The sequence below is a fragment of the Heteronotia binoei genome, chromosome 5 (assembly GCF_032191835.1).
Source record: "Heteronotia binoei isolate CCM8104 ecotype False Entrance Well chromosome 5, APGP_CSIRO_Hbin_v1, whole genome shotgun sequence".
Taxonomy (NCBI): Eukaryota; Metazoa; Chordata; class Lepidosauria; order Squamata; family Gekkonidae; genus Heteronotia; species Heteronotia binoei.
The window spans coordinates 31,329,131-31,344,124 of NC_083227.1; the positions used below are offsets into that span (position 1 = coordinate 31,329,131).

The following is a 14,994-nucleotide window of genomic DNA, read 5'->3' on the forward strand; positions in this document are numbered from 1 at the left end:
CCTGCTGGAGGGGTAAGTAATGCAGCTGCAAAAAAAAGCTTTATTCCAACTCAGCCTAGCCTTTAAGATGGCTCCTTACTTTGGTATGGTTCATCTGGTCACCTAGATCAATTGCCACAGTAGCATTGAGACTAGATTACTGCAATGCACTGCACACTGGTTTCCCATCTATCTTTGCCTCACCTATGTGCTTGGCAGTGTGGACAAAAATTAAGACCAGAGAATCTCCTGTCTGGAGATTGACAACCCCTCCCTGTGAGTGTACTCACTGGAACAAGTTAGTCTCGTGATAGAATGGTAAACAAAGAACAATAGACTTGTGTATTCTTCCAAGTTTCAGGATGTTGCTTCTCATTTGCATATGAGGCCACACTCCCTGATGTTACTCTCTGTCTGGGGCAGTGATGCTCTGTATTCTTGTGATTGGGGGGAGGGGCAAATGGAAGGGCTTCTAGCCCCACTGGTGGACCTCTTGATGGCACTTGGGGGTTTTTTTGGCCACTGTGTGACAGTGTTGGACTGGATGGGCCATTGGTCTGATCCAACATGGCTTCTCTTATGTTTTTAGCATTGTCACCATTGTTTCACTCAGGGCTTTTTTGTATAAAAAGCTCAGCGGGAACTCATCTGCATATTAGGCCACACCCCCTGCTGCCAAGCCATCCAGAACTGTGTTTCTGTGCATTCCTGCTTAAAAAAGAAAGAAAAGCCCTGCACACAAGTATGCAGAGCAATCCTTTTTCAGATCAGCCGTTGGGTGTACACCAGCATCCTGGATCCAGGCACCATTTCATATAAGAAAAAAAATGCAGACAGACAGAAAAAGGCTTAAAATGAATGGTTTTTAACAAATGGTTTATAAAGTGAGAAAAAATGCAAATGACATTCACAACCCGCAAAAAATGTATATATTAAAACCCATAAAGCCTCTTTTAACACATGAATATAGAGATATGCTAGAAGGGTCTAAGAATTATTCTCTTTAGTTAAGCATCCACAAATACCTCAGTTGCATACATTAAAAAAGCCACACATCACAAGTGACATTCCACCCTGATTTTTTAGAAAAACAGCGTTTTTAAAATTGTAGCTGCAGAATGAATACAACGGAGGAAAAAGAATGGTGTGTAAGGTGGGAACAGAATCCGAAGTCAAGCTTAAAGGCTTACTGCTTGGGAAATCTGAAATAAGCTGTGTGCGCGTAAGAGGCTTAAGAGAAATGAACTGAACTAAGTGATGAGGCAACACTGGGGAAGGCCTTGGCCTCCTTGCTCTATTGTTAGCCCTCCAGAGAAACGGGGCGCTGGACCAGAGCCACCATCGGTCTGATCCAGCAGGGCTCTTTTTATGTTCTCATGACAAAAAAAGTCTGTATAAAAATGTTTATTATAAAAAAGAGAGAAAAGGGGGGGGGGGAAGTTGTTGGATTGAAATAGTTGGTGGAAAAGGGCAAAATACAGGGGCTATAGCAATGGGGGAGCTCTTGGGACAGGACCCTCTCCTGAATGTGCTCTGCCCCCTTTCAGTCCCCCCCTGCTCCCCTACTCATCCCTCCCAAGGCCACATGAGCTGATTATTGCCCCTGGGAGCCTGGAGCAACCAATGAGTTGAATGGCCTGCCATGGCACTGGTAGTGGTTCAACCTGAAACAGCTGATGTGGTTCTGCTGGGATTCTCAATGGTGGAAGGTCCTTCCATATCATGGATCTTACTACTGGCACCAGGCACTGCAGATGGTGCCACCTTCTCCTGGTGGATCCCATGTTTGTACTTAAGGTGCAACAGCAATACCATAGTGCCCATATTGCCACAGCTCCCTGTTTTTCCAGTATTCACATCTTCTTTACAGATACTGCATGTAGCAGTACACTTGGACTGCATTGTGAAATATAGCCAGGCAATGGATGGGATCCCATGTTTACGCTTAAGGTGCGAGAGCAGTGCTGCGGTGCCCACATTGCTGCAGCCTCCTGGTTTTCCAGTTTTCACATTGTCTTCACAGAGACTGCAAGTAGCAATGAACTTGGACCGCTTTCTGAAATAGAGCCAAGCAATGGATGTCTGTCGACGTTTGGTGGGAAGTCTCACCTCTGCGGAGGGAGATGAGGGAAGGCAGCTGAGAGTCCCCGGAGAGGTAGTGGCACAAGTTGAAACGGCTGCTGACGTTCTGCTGGGCCTCTCAATGTTGGAAGGTTTTTCCGCATTTTGGATCTTCAACCCGGCTCCAGGCAACGCAGATGGTGCCACCTTCTCCTGGTGGATCCCATGTTCACACTTAAGGTGTGACAGCAGTACTGCGGTGTCCACATTGTCACAGCCTCCTGTTTTTCCAGTTTTCACTTCCTCATCACAGATTCTGCACATAGCAGTGAACTGGGAATGCATTGTGAAAAACTTCCAGGCAATGGATGGGATCCCGTGTTCACGGTTTAGGTGTCTGAGCAGAGGTGCAGTGCGCATGTTGTCAGAGGCTCTTGGTTTTCCAGCTTTCACATCCCCTTCACAGACTCTGCAAGTAGCAATGAACTTGGACTGCTTTGTGAAATACAGCCAGGCAATGGATGTCTGTTGACATTTGGTGGGAGGCCTCACGTCTGCAGGGGGTGATGAAGGAACGCAATTGAGAGTTGATGGAGAGGTAGTGGTACATGTTGAAGCACTTGATGAGGTTCTACTGGGCTTTTCAATGATGGATGGTCTTTCCATGTCCTGGGTCTTAGTCAGAGCTGCAGGCAACGCAGGTGGTGCCACCTTCTTCTGGTGGATCCCATGTTCACACTTGAGGTGTGAGAGCAGTGCTGCCGTGTCCACATTGCTGCAGTCTTCTGTTTGTCCAGTTTTCACATCCTCTTCACAGACTCTGCACACAGCAGTGAACTGGGAACGCATTGTGAAAAACTTCCAGGCAACAGATGGGATCCCATGTTTGCACTTAAGATGTTTGAGCAGAGGTGCAGTGCGCATGTTGCCAGAGGCTGTTGTTTTCCCACCTTTCACATCCCCTTCACAGACTCTGCAAGTAGCAATGAGCTTAGACCGCTTTGTGAAATACAACCAGGCAATGGATGTCTGTCGACATTTTGTGGGAGGCCTCGCTTCTTCTAGAGGGGAAGAGGGAAGGCAACTGAGAGTCATTGGAGAGGTCGTGGTACAAGTGGAAACAGCTGACATGGTTCTCCTGGGCCTCTCAATGATGGAAGGTCTTTCCACGTCCTGGGTCTTAGTCAGAGCTGCAGGCAACGCTGGTGGTGTCACCTTCTGCTGCTGGATCCCATGTTCACACTTAAGGTGTGAGAGCAGTGCTGCAGTACCCACATTGCTGCAGCCTCCTATTTCTCCAACGTTCACCTTCTCTTTACAGATCCTGCAAGTAGCAATGAATGTGGACTCCTTTGTGAAATGCTTCCAGGCTATGCATGGGATCCCATGTTCACGCTTTAGGTGGTTGAGCAGAGGTGCAGTGCTCATGTTGCCAGTGGCTCTTTTCTTTCCAGCTTTCACATCCCCTTCACAGACTTTGCAAGTAGCCACGAGCTTGGATCGCTTTGTGAAATACAGCCAGGCAATGGATGTCTGTTGATGTTTGGTGGCAGGCCTCACTTCTGCAGGGGGTGGTGAGAGGAAGCAATTGAGAATTGCTGGAGAGGTAGTGGTACATGTTAAAGCATTTGATGTAGTTCTTCTGAGCTTCTCGATGGTGGAAGGTCTTTCCATGTCCTGAGTCTTAGTCAGAGCTCCAGGCAAGGCAGATGGTCCCACCTTCTCCTGGGGGATCCCATGTTCACACTTGAGGTGGGAGAGCAGTGCTGCCGTGTCCACATTGCCACAACCTCCTGTTTTTCCAACTTTCACATTCTCTTTACAGACCTTGCAAGTAGCAATGGACATGGACAGCTTTGTGAAATGCTTCCAGGCAGTGGGTGGGATGCCGTGTTCACGCTTTAGGTGTCTGAGCAGAGGTGCAGTGCGCATGTTGCCAGAGGCTCTTGGTTTTCCAGCTTTCACATCCCCTTCACAGACTCTGCAAGTAGCCATGAGCTTGGATCGCTTTGTGAAATACAGCCAGGCAATGGATGTCTGTCGACATTTGGTGGCAGGCCTCATTTCTACAGGGGGTGGGGAGAGGAAGCAATTGAGAATTGCTGGAGAGGTAGTGGTACACGTTGAAGCACTTGATGTGGTTCTCCTGGGCCTCTCAATGGTGGAAAGTCTTTCCAAATTCTGGGTCTTACTCAGAGCTGCATGCAACACAGGTGGTGCCACCTTCTTCTGGTGGATCCCATGTTCACACTTGAGGTGTGAGAGCAGTGCTGTGGTGTCTACATCGCCGCAGCCTCCTATTTCTCCAATTTTCACATTCTGTTTACAGACCCTGCAAGTAGCAATGAATGTGGACTCCTTTGTGAAATGCTTCCAGGCAATGGATGGGATCCCGTGTTCACGCTTTAGGTGTCTGAGCAGAGGTGCAGTGCGCATGCTGCCAAAGGCTCTTGGTTTTCCAGCTTTCACATCCCCTTCACAGACTCTGCAAGTAGCCTTGAGCTTGGATTGCTTTGTGAAATACAGCCAGGCAAAGGATGTCTGTCGACATTTGGTGGCAGGCCTCTCTTCTGCAGGGGGTGATGAGAGAAGGCAACTGAGAGTTGCTGGAGAGGTATTGGTACATGTTAAAGCACTTGATGTGGTTCTTCTGGGCTTCTCAGTGCTGGAAGGTCTTTCCATGTCCTGAGTCTTAGTCAGAGCTCCAGGCAGTGCAGGTGGTGCCACCTTCTTCTGGTGGATCCTATGTTTCTGCTTAAGATGTGAGAGAAGTGCCGCAGTGTCCACATTGCCCCAGCCTCCTATTTTTCCAACTTTCACATTCTCTTTACAGATCCTGCAAGTAGCAATGAATGTGGACTGCTTTGTGAAATGCTTCCAGGCGATGGATGGGATCCCATGTTCACGCTTTAGGTGTCTGAGCAGTGCTGCAGTGCCTACAGGGCCAGAGGCTCCTATTTTTACCATTTCCACATCCTCTTCACAGACTCTGCAAGTAGCAATGAACTTGGACTGCTTTGTGAAATACAGCCAGGCAATGGATGTCTGTTGACATTTGGTGGGAGGCCTCACTTCTCCCAGAGGGGATGAGGGAAGGCAGCTGGGAGTCATTGGATTGGTCGTGGTACCAGTCAGAGCAGTGCTGTTGGGTGTGTTGTTGGTGGAACATCTTCTGGACAACTCTGTAGCTCTCCCTGGTGCTTCCTTCTGCATTGCATCTAGAGCTGTGAGCTGTGGGGTATCTGGAAGGGTGCGCATGAAAGGCTGCGGCTGATATGCTTGAGCTGATCCTTCAGAGAAGTTGTTCTCCTGCTGATCAAATTCTTCAGTCTCTGTATGAGCTGTTTTGCTCTCAGCAATTTCCTCTTGGGACTCTCCAGCAGCAATCATTGGTAGGGCTGTCTCATATGTGCATGTCAAAGTCTGTGGCTCAGTTTCACACTTTGGAACAATCAGAGGTGATGTTCTGGGGGAGGTGTCCTCTTGATTATCAGATTCCTCTGCCTCTCTAGGAGCTGTCTCGCTCTCAGAGGTCCTCTTCAGGGACCATATAGCAGTAATCACTGGTAGGTCTGTCTCTTTTGTGCTCATCAATGTTTGTGGCTCTATCTTGCACTCTGGAGCATTCAGAGATAATGCCTTCTGCTCGTCAGATTCCTCAGCCTTTATAAGAGCTGCCTCACTCTTAGAGGTTGTTTCCGTTAACCAGTCATCGGGTAACACTGGATGGTCCTTCTTTTCAGTCCCACAGTACGCTCTGGTGCTGGGTGCAGTTCTGAACCGTCCTGGTGATGACAGAGAGACAGGTTCAATTGGTGCACCCCCAGTGTACGCAAAAGCTGAACGTGGTGAAACAGTAGTTTGAGCAGCATCCAAGATCATTTGTGGAGAGCTGAAGGAAGGTGAAGATGCTGCAGACACTCCCGTGGAGTCAGACTGTGATGCCAACATGACTGAGTTCTGCAAAAGAAAAAAAGATTCAGAGGAGCAATTAAAGGTCTACTGCTAGAAATTGGTACTCAGAAATCAAAATTGTCTAGAATGGGAGGGGGGGGGGTGAACTTGTTTGCTATGAGGGCTGGATCTGACATAAATGAGACCTTGTTGGGCCGGGCCATGTCATGTTGGGATGGGCCATGCCAAGCCAGGCCATATGTGAACCTATTTAAGATTAGGTAGCAGAGATATAAACTTCATAAAGGACACAAAAAAAATGAAATATATTTTTTAAAAACTTAAAATATGCTTAAAATGTTAGCACTAGTTGGTCTTAAAGGTGCTTTATTTATTTATTTATTTATTTATTCTATGACTTATATCCCGCCCTTCCCATAAAATGGCTCAGGGCGGCTCACAACAAACGATAAAACAATAAACAAAGTGCAAAATTATTACAATTAAAAAGTCAAAGCATTTAAAAACCTTAAAATCTTAACATTAAAACTATACCGTATATTTCACTAAAGTCTGATAAGCTACCTTAATCTAGTCAGGCGTAGGCTAGCCGGAAGAGGCTTGTCTTACAGGCCCTGCGGAACTGAGTAAGATCCCGCAGGGCCCTCACCTCTTCCGGCAGCTGGTTCCACCATGTGGGGGCCATTGTAGAAAAGGCCCTGTCTCTGGTTGTCTTGAGACGGACTTCTTTGGGCCCGGGGATGGTGAGAAGGTTTTGCGTCCCAGACCTCAGTACTCTCTGGGGAACGTGTGGGGAGAGACGGTCCTTCAGGTAGGCAGGTCCCAGGCCATATAGGGCTTTAAAGGGCTTTCTTTGTATTTCTCCCATGGGATCCAGGGAACTGGGTAAAGGAAGCTCTGGCTCTTTCCTTCCTTCCCCAGGGGACTGGGGGAGGAGCCTCAGGAGAAAATAGAGGTTTTGCTCTGTAGCTCCTGGGTGATTGAGCAAGCCTTGCAAAGCAAACTTATGCAGAAGGAAGCAAGACATAGAGAGAAGGAAGCAGATGACAGGCAGTTGTTTAGGGGCCTGATAGGAGCCCTCTGGGGGCCTGAGTCAGCCCCTGGACTGCATGTTTGACACCCCTGGTCTACAAACTCAAAGAGAAAGCAGCAGACTGATTTCTACTTTTATTTGAAATGTATTTTAAACATTTTTTATTTTTATAAATATCAACAGAACAAAAGTGAAAATGTAAGGCCAAGTGTGAAAGAATGCACATCTTAGATGATGCGACATCAAGTCACAGCTGAATTACGGCCATCCCTCATGGGGTTTTCAAGGCAAGGAATGAACAGAAGTGGTTCGCCATTGCCTGGCTCTGTGGAGCGACCCTCAACTTCCTTAACTCCTCTCCAAGCACTAACCAGGGCTGAGCCTCTTGGCTCTCAAGGTTTGATGAGATTGGGCCAGCTTGGTTCAGAGGTCTCATCTAAATAAATTATTATAAAACAAAAAGGCAGCATGGGATATAGGGGAGGGCAGAAAATGGTGGCAAACAAGTCAAAAGAGGACATGGTCTTGTGCAGGGCTTTCTTTGTAGAAAAAGCCCAGCAGGAACTCATTTGCATATTAGGCCATACCCCCTGATATCACCATTATTCCCTCACTGGCAATCTTTAAGCAGTGGCTGAAGGAACACATGTTGGGGATGCTCTAGGCTGCTCCTTCATTGAGCCAGGGGTAGGGTGGGGGACTAGATGGCCTGGATGGCCCCTTCCAACTTATTCTGTTTATGCAAGCACACTTCTTTAGATACAGATTGCAACATTTGTTGATATCTAAATATGGGCCTGTGGGATTAAGTGTCTCAGAGTCTCTGTTGCTTCTGGAAACTCTACTTGAATCAAGGCAGGGAAAAAACCCTACAAGATATTTGTTTATAAATATTTGATACCAATGAATAAATATGATATGCAGAGTCTGAGGAATGAATGGAATAAGGAACAGCCCACTGGCTCACTCCCACTTTGCATTTGACTTACAGTTTGCTGGCTTCCACATACTCTGGCTTCCAAAGAGGAGAGTCTGGATTCAGCCATTTTAAGCAACTGGCTCATTTGGTTTATTAAGTTCCTTAACTTGGCTGTCTCAGAAAGCAGAAAATCTTGCCCAGCTTGTGGCATTTCCTTTGTTCTTGGATTTCCTAGTGGTTGTTCTCTATGTATAGATTCTTCAGGTCCTTCTAGCGGAGACTCTATAGGATCCTCCAGGCTAGGAGATGTTTGTGTAAACTCCATGGTTGGATGGCCTGCAAACACTCCTTCCAGGATTCTCTTCTTAAGCAATGCCAATATGTCTGAACTGCAGTCAAAATGAATCCCGATTAGTTTCTTTTTCCTTTAGATTGTGAACTCATTTGTTGATCACTGGGCTGGATGGTGAGGGATTCCCTCTCAGGCCAACAGGATCCTAGCAAATTGCAGCAGATTGCTGGGCTGACTTTGCTGTATACTCAGGAGCCTGGGCAGGAAACAAGCTGAAAGAAGGCACAGACGTGTGAATGCTCACTGCCAAGCTAACAACACCACAGCCAAGTTTCATTTCCCCACTTTCAATACACATAATTGCACCCCACCTCCCAATCCTTTGGTTGGGAAACTGACCTAGGGCACACTTGCAAACCAAAACCAAAACCACAAGCCAGAGATCCCTCTCCTTTTACAAACATGGGTTTGCATCCAAAGCAAGCCACCACAGATCCTTTTAGGGTTGCTAGCCTCCAGATGGGGCGTGGGGATCTCCTACGTTTACAAGTGATCTCTAGAGATCAGCTCCCCTGGAGAAAATAACACAACACCCAAACCATGGAATAATAACAAACTATGCTTCCAAAGTAATGTATCATTTTAACACTGCAAAAAAGTTATTTTTATAAATTTTATGAACGCATAAATATTTTAACTGAATGCATAAATATTGTGAAATATCTATTAAACAAGTACCCTATCAAATGCATATACAATATCTTTTCCACATTAAATGTATTCAAAGTCCATCCCAAAGGCCCCTTCAGTGGCTCCCGGCATCAAAGTGCCGTCCTGCTGCTCCTGCGGACTGACCTAAGTGCCCGTGCTGGTCTCGTCAAATGAAGAATATAATAAGCGGTGCACAGAGTTCTGATTTTAAAGCTGGTTTTTCAAATGAACAGTCCGGATGTTGGGGACTTTCCCCTATTATAAATTCTATTTAAAAGCCTGTTTCCTGTACAAACCATGGTAAGCCTCTGCTCTGACAGAAACGCTAGCTTGTGAAACCGTTTCTTGTAATAGAACAAAGCAGGGAGGGACGGTGGCTCAGTGGTAGAGCATCTGCTTGGGAAGCAGAAGGTCCCAGGTTCAATCCCTGGCATCTCCAAAAAAGGGTCCAGGCAAATAGGTGTGAAAAACCTCAGCTTGAGACCCTGGAGAGCCGCTGCCAGTCTGAGAAGACAATACTGACTTTGATGGACCAAGGGTCTGATTCAGTATAAGGCAGCTTCATATGTTCAGTAGACAAGTGGCACCTTTCAGACCAATTAAGTTTTATCCAGAATGTAAGCTTCATCAGCTTAGAGCAGGGTTTCCCAAACTTTTCTTTCCTGTGGCCCAGTTATTTTTACACTTCTCCTTTGTGACCCACTAAAATTTGGGGATGGAGCCAGGAGACTTTGGGGGTGGAGCTGGGAGACAGGAATTATGTCATTTCCTGTGGTGTCAAAGGCCAAGTGATGTCACTTCTGGGGCACACTGAACCAAAACTCCACCTTTTCCTGTGATGTCACTTCCAGAATGTCCATCAGTGCGGCCAAGGCACTAGAAGCCCTCCCACTGTTGCTTCCCCCTCTCCCAGCACCAAGAATACAGACAGAGCATCATTTGCAAAGAAAGAAATAAAGAAGGGGGGCAAAGAAAAAAAAAGCCATCCTCACCATCAGATGACCTCAGCCAGCAACAATTCTTTATGAATGGCGGTAAGCGTGAATGTTTACTAGGGGTCATTTGGTAAAAAAAAAATAGCTACTGGAATGCCCACTCCCCACCCCTCCTGGCTGAAAAAAACACACACAACCTTCTTTGCTGCCCAGGCCTCCTGAGGAAATTTCCCCAAAAGAACATACTGCAAGGCACAGGAACTTTTCTCTGCACAACAGAGAGATGGGGAAAGGAAGGAAGTAGAGCAGAAGTCATGCTTTGCTGGGGGCGGGGCTAGCTTTGCTGGGGGCAGGGATAGCTTTGGCTTTGCAGCCTGTGTCAGTCTTTAAGGCCAGTTTTTCTCTGCACAACAGAGAGACGGGGGAAGGAAGGAAGGCAACAGAGCACAGGCTTTGCAGCTCTGGAAATATCCCCAGATATTTCCTGAGTCAGTCTTCAAGGCTAACTTTTCTCTGCGCAACAGAGAGATGGGGGAAGGAAGAAAGCCAAATGGAGTGCAGGCTTTGCAGCCTGGGCCAGTCTTCAAGACTAGCTTTTCTCTGCACAACAGAGAGATGGGGAAAGGAAGGAAGCAGAGCAGAAGTCTTGCTTTGCTGGGGGCGGGGCTAGCTTTGCTGGGGGCAGGGGTAGCTTTGGCTTTTCTTGTGACCCAGTAGTGAGGCTTCCGTGGCCTGGTACCGGGTCACTACCCTGCAAATAGGAAACACTGGCTTAGAGCATACGAAAGCTTACATTCTGAATAAAACTTAGTTGCTCTTAAAGTTGCAACTCGTCTACTGCTTTGTTCTATTGCTTCAGACCAACACGGCTTCCCACTTGGATCGTTTCTTGTAAGATCACTTTATCAAAGAGGCGTCCCCCATGTGCTTGTAATATAAAGCCATACAATTCATTTTACAATTCACTTCTAAGCACATCATTCTATACCTTAGTAAACATTCACGCTTACCGCCATTCATAAATAAATTAAATGATAAAATAAATGATAAATTAAATAAAAAATAAAATAAATTCAACACACCATGTTTTTCTAGCACAATTCATGGAGAATTCTCTCAACAACTCAAGTACATCATGACTATTAAATACACTTAATCACCAACACCCTAGAGAAAATGGCTGCTTTGAAGGGTGCACTCTATGGCACTGTACCATGCTAAGGCCCTTCCCCTCCCCAAACCCTGCCCTCTCCTGGCTTCACCCTCAAACTCTCCAGGTATTTTCCAACACAGACCTAGCAACCTTATTTAATATGGAGATGTGGCTCTCCTTTCCCCCAGGGCAACGAATGGAGATGTGGCTCTCCTTTCCCCCAGGACAACAAACAGAGAGAAAACTTAAGTTGGTAGGCCCAGGCTAGCTGGATCACGGCAAATCTCAGAAGCTAAGCAGGGTCAGACCTTGTTCGTGTTTGGATGGGAGACCTCCAAGGAATTCCAAGGTCACTATGTTGAGGCAAACAGTGGCAAACCACCTCTCAACATCTCTTGCCATGAAAATCCTACACCATAAATTGGGTGTGACTTGATGCCTTTTAAAACGCACAAGTCCTCACTTGATGAGAGGGGGAAAACATTTCTGACAAGGATGAAAAATATTTCTGAGAAGAGTTGCCAGGTCTGACTCAGAAAATATCTGGGGACTTTGGGAATGGAGCCAGGAGACTTTGGGGATGGAGCCAGGAGCAAGGTTGTGACAAGTATGATTGAACTCCAAAGGGAGTTCTGGCCACCACATTTAATGGGACCGTATTCCTTTTAAATGGCTTCTTTCCATTGAAAATAATGGAGGATGGGGTCACCTTCTTTTGGGGCTCATAGAATTGGACACCCTGGTCTAATCTTTTTTTGAAACTTAGTGTTTCTTTTAAGGAGAGACATGAGATGTTATGCTGAAAATTTGGTACCTTTACCTCAAAAAACAGTTCCCCCAGAGCATCAGACACCCACGGATCAATTCTCTATTATGCCCTATAGAATCCCCCGGTTTGGAGGCCCTCCCCCTACGTCAGGATCATCAGAAAGGGGGGGAGGGAAATGTCTGTTGGGCACTCCATTATTCCTTATGGAGACCGATTCCCATAGGCTACAATGGAAAATTGATCCAAGAGTATCTGGGGCTCAGGGGGGCTTTTTTTTTTTTAGGTAGAGGCCCCAGATTTGCAGCATAGCATATGGTATCTCTCCTCAAAACACCCCCCCAAGTTCCAAAAGGATTGGACCAGGGGATCCAATTCTATGAGCCCCAAAAGAACATGCCCATAGCCTTCATTATACCATATGGAGGGAAGGTATTAAAAGGAGTGCAGTACCTTTAAATGTGGTGGCTAGAACTCCTTTCAGAGTTCAATCCTGCTTGTCATACCCTTGCTCCTGGCTCCACCTCCAAAGTCTCCTAGGAAAAAGGAAAGGTCCCCTGTGCAAGCACCAGTCATTTCGGACTCTGGGGTGACGTTGCTTTCACAACGTTTTCATGGCAGACTTTTTATAGGATGGTTTGCCATTGTCTTCCCCAGTCATCTACACTTCCCCCCCCAGCAAGCTGGGTACTCATTTTACCGACCTCGGAAGGATGGAAGTCTGAGTCAACCTCGAGCTGACTACCTGAAAACCCAGCTTCCGCCAGGGATCGAACTCAGGTCCTGAGCAGAGCTTAGGACTGCAGTACTGCAGCTTCAACACTCTGCGCCACCCCCAAAGTCCCCAGATATTTCCTGAGTTGGGCCTGGCAACCCTATCTCCAGGGGAGCTGATCTCTGCCAGCTGGAGATCAATTGTAAAAGCAGGAGATCTCCAGGTCCTACCTGGTGGCTGGCAACCCTATGCCAGCCTGCTGGAGGCCCTTGCCCCCCCTCCCACATCCTCCCTCACAGATGCCCGCCAAGGCTGCTGGAGAGGAGGCCCTTGAATGGTAAGCTCAGACCAAGTGCCCCCTCCCACCCCCCCAACAGACACCCTAAGAGAATGGTGGGCTCAGACACTAGCAGTGTCCCCTCTAAGCTGAGTTAGCGTGATCTAGCTCACAGTTTTTTAGCCTCCGGGTGGCTCACACATTTTTGTCTTAGCTCAGGAAGGATGGCCCCAGAGCAAACAAATTTATGCAGTAGCCAAATCGCTCCCTCGTAACTTTACTGCCAGTAGCTAATGAAGTAAAATTTTTGCTCACAAGACTTCACAACTTAGGGCCCAGGTGGCCAAACTGTGGCTCAGGAGCTGCATGTGGCTCTTTCACACATACCGTGCAGCTCTTGAAGCCCCCCCCCCCAATTGACTGTCTGAGAGGAGGCATTTCTCTCTTTAAATCACTTCTCCAAGCCACATTTAAAGTTGACATTGCTTTCTTTCCACCTCCCCCTCTCCTCCTCCCTCCTTCCCCCATCTATTTGACTTCCTTCCTTGCTGCTCTCAAACATCTGATGTTTATTCTATGTAGCTCTTACATTAAGCAAGTCTGGCCACTCCTGGCTTAGAAAGGACCATCCCACCGCCCCCCAACGCAACAGGTGGCCCAGCAAGCTGCTGGAGAGGATGGCTCTGAAATGGCGGGCTCAAGCAGCACACACGAGGCTGCTGGAAAGGACACCCTTGGATGGTGGCTCAGGCTGCCCGCCCCTCCCATCTCTCCCCACCCCCAGTTGGCCTGTTGGAGGTCCCTGCTGGGGCCAGGTCGCACATCCCGCCACCTACCCCAGCTCCAGCTGACTGTTGCTTCGACGTGGTCCCCCCACAGTGTGCTTTCCAGCAGCAGTCAGCCGGGAAGAGGCTTGGGGGGTGGGAGGGAGGAGCGGCTCCTCCCTCACACCAGCCTGCAGGCGCGGGCTTCAGCACCCCCTTTATAGAAACTGCCGACAGGCGCCATCACTGCAGGAGGGCGGGACGCCCCAGAGGCATCCCTGTGTTTAAGGCTGAAAAGCCCTGCAGGAAGAGGAGGGAGCCGGTGGGGTTTTACCCCATGCCTGCAGGAACTAGGGCTCTGAGAGGACTTCTCTTGAGAGAACAGCTCTGAGACTGAGAGTAACAGGGTTGCCAAGTAGTCCAATTGAGAGAAACACCTGGGGGCTTTGGGGGTGGAGCCAGGAGCAGACGTGTCCCAAGCACGACTGAACTCCGAAGGGAGTTCTGGCCATCACATTTAAAGGGACCGCACACCTTAGAAATGCCTTCCCTCCATTTGGAACAAATGAAGGATTGGGGCACCTTTTTCTGGGGCTCATAGAATTGGACAGCCCCTGCCCCGTCCAATCTTTTTGAAATGTGGAAGGTGTTTTGAGGAGAGGCACTGGATATTATGCTGAAAATATGGTGCCTCTATCTCAAAAAACAGCCCCTGCAGAACCCCAGATAGGGTTGCCAAGTCCAATTCAAGAAATATCTGGGGACTTTGGGGGTGGAGCCAGGAGACATACCTTTTCAATTCCTTTCTTCCTTAGGAAATAATGAAGGATAGGGGCACCTTCTTTTGGGGCTCATAGAATTGGACCCCTTGGTCCAATCTTTTTGAAACTTGGGAGGTATTTTGGGGGAGAGGCACTAGATGCTATACTGAAATTTTGGTGCCTCTACCCCAAAAAACAGCCTCCCCAGAGTCCTAGATACCCGTGGATCAATTGTCCATGATTTTCTATGGGAATAAATCTCCATAGGGAATAATATTTATTTATTTATTTTATGATTTATATCCCGCCCTTCCCAACAAGTGGCTCAGGGCGGCTTCCCAGTAGGGTTGCCAATCCCTAGGTGGGGGCAGGGGATCCCCCGGTTTGGAGGTCCTCCCCCTGCTTCAGGGTCGTCAGAAAGTGGGGGGAGGGGAGGGAAATGTCTGCTGGGCACTCTGTTATTCCCTATGGAGATTTATTCCCATAGAAAATCATGGAGAATTGATCCGCGGGTATCTGGGGCTCTGGGGGGGGCTGTTTTTTGGGGTAGAGGCACCAAATTTTCAGTATAGCATCTAGTGCCTTCCCCCAAAATACCCATCAAGTTTCAAAAAGATTGGACCAGGGGGTCCAATTCTATGAGCCCCAAAAGAAGGTGCCCCTATCCATTATTTCCTATGGAAGGAAGGCATTGAAAAGGTGTGCCGTCCCTT

The 14,994-nt window shown here is 47.7% G+C and overlaps 1 protein-coding gene across 1 annotated transcript; it reads right to left on the reverse strand.

Moving 5' to 3' along the window:
* Positions 1-838: 838 nt before the first annotated feature.
* Positions 839-14,014, reverse strand: LOC132572217 (uncharacterized). The gene is made up of 3 exons (XM_060239063.1): positions 13,593-14,014; positions 7,978-8,471; positions 839-6,000 (listed from the first exon to the last, which is right to left on the reverse strand). Exons 2-3 carry the CDS (start codon positions 8,230-8,232, stop codon positions 1,639-1,641), a joined length of 4,617 nt encoding a protein of 1,538 aa, XP_060095046.1. The 5' UTR covers positions 8,233-8,471; positions 13,593-14,014; the 3' UTR covers positions 839-1,638.
* Positions 14,015-14,994: the final 980 nt, after the last annotated feature.

Bases quoted from the DNA above. Each gene is read 5' to 3' on its own strand.
- LOC132572217 (XM_060239063.1), bottom strand. From the start codon at position 8,232: ATGGAGTTTACACAAACATCTCCTAGCCTGGAGGATCCTATAGAGTCT. The intron at 6,001-7,977 runs GTAAGTCAAATG...TTTCTTTTGCAG, and splicing joins TATGTGGAAGCCAGCAAACT to AACTCAGTCATGTTGGCATC.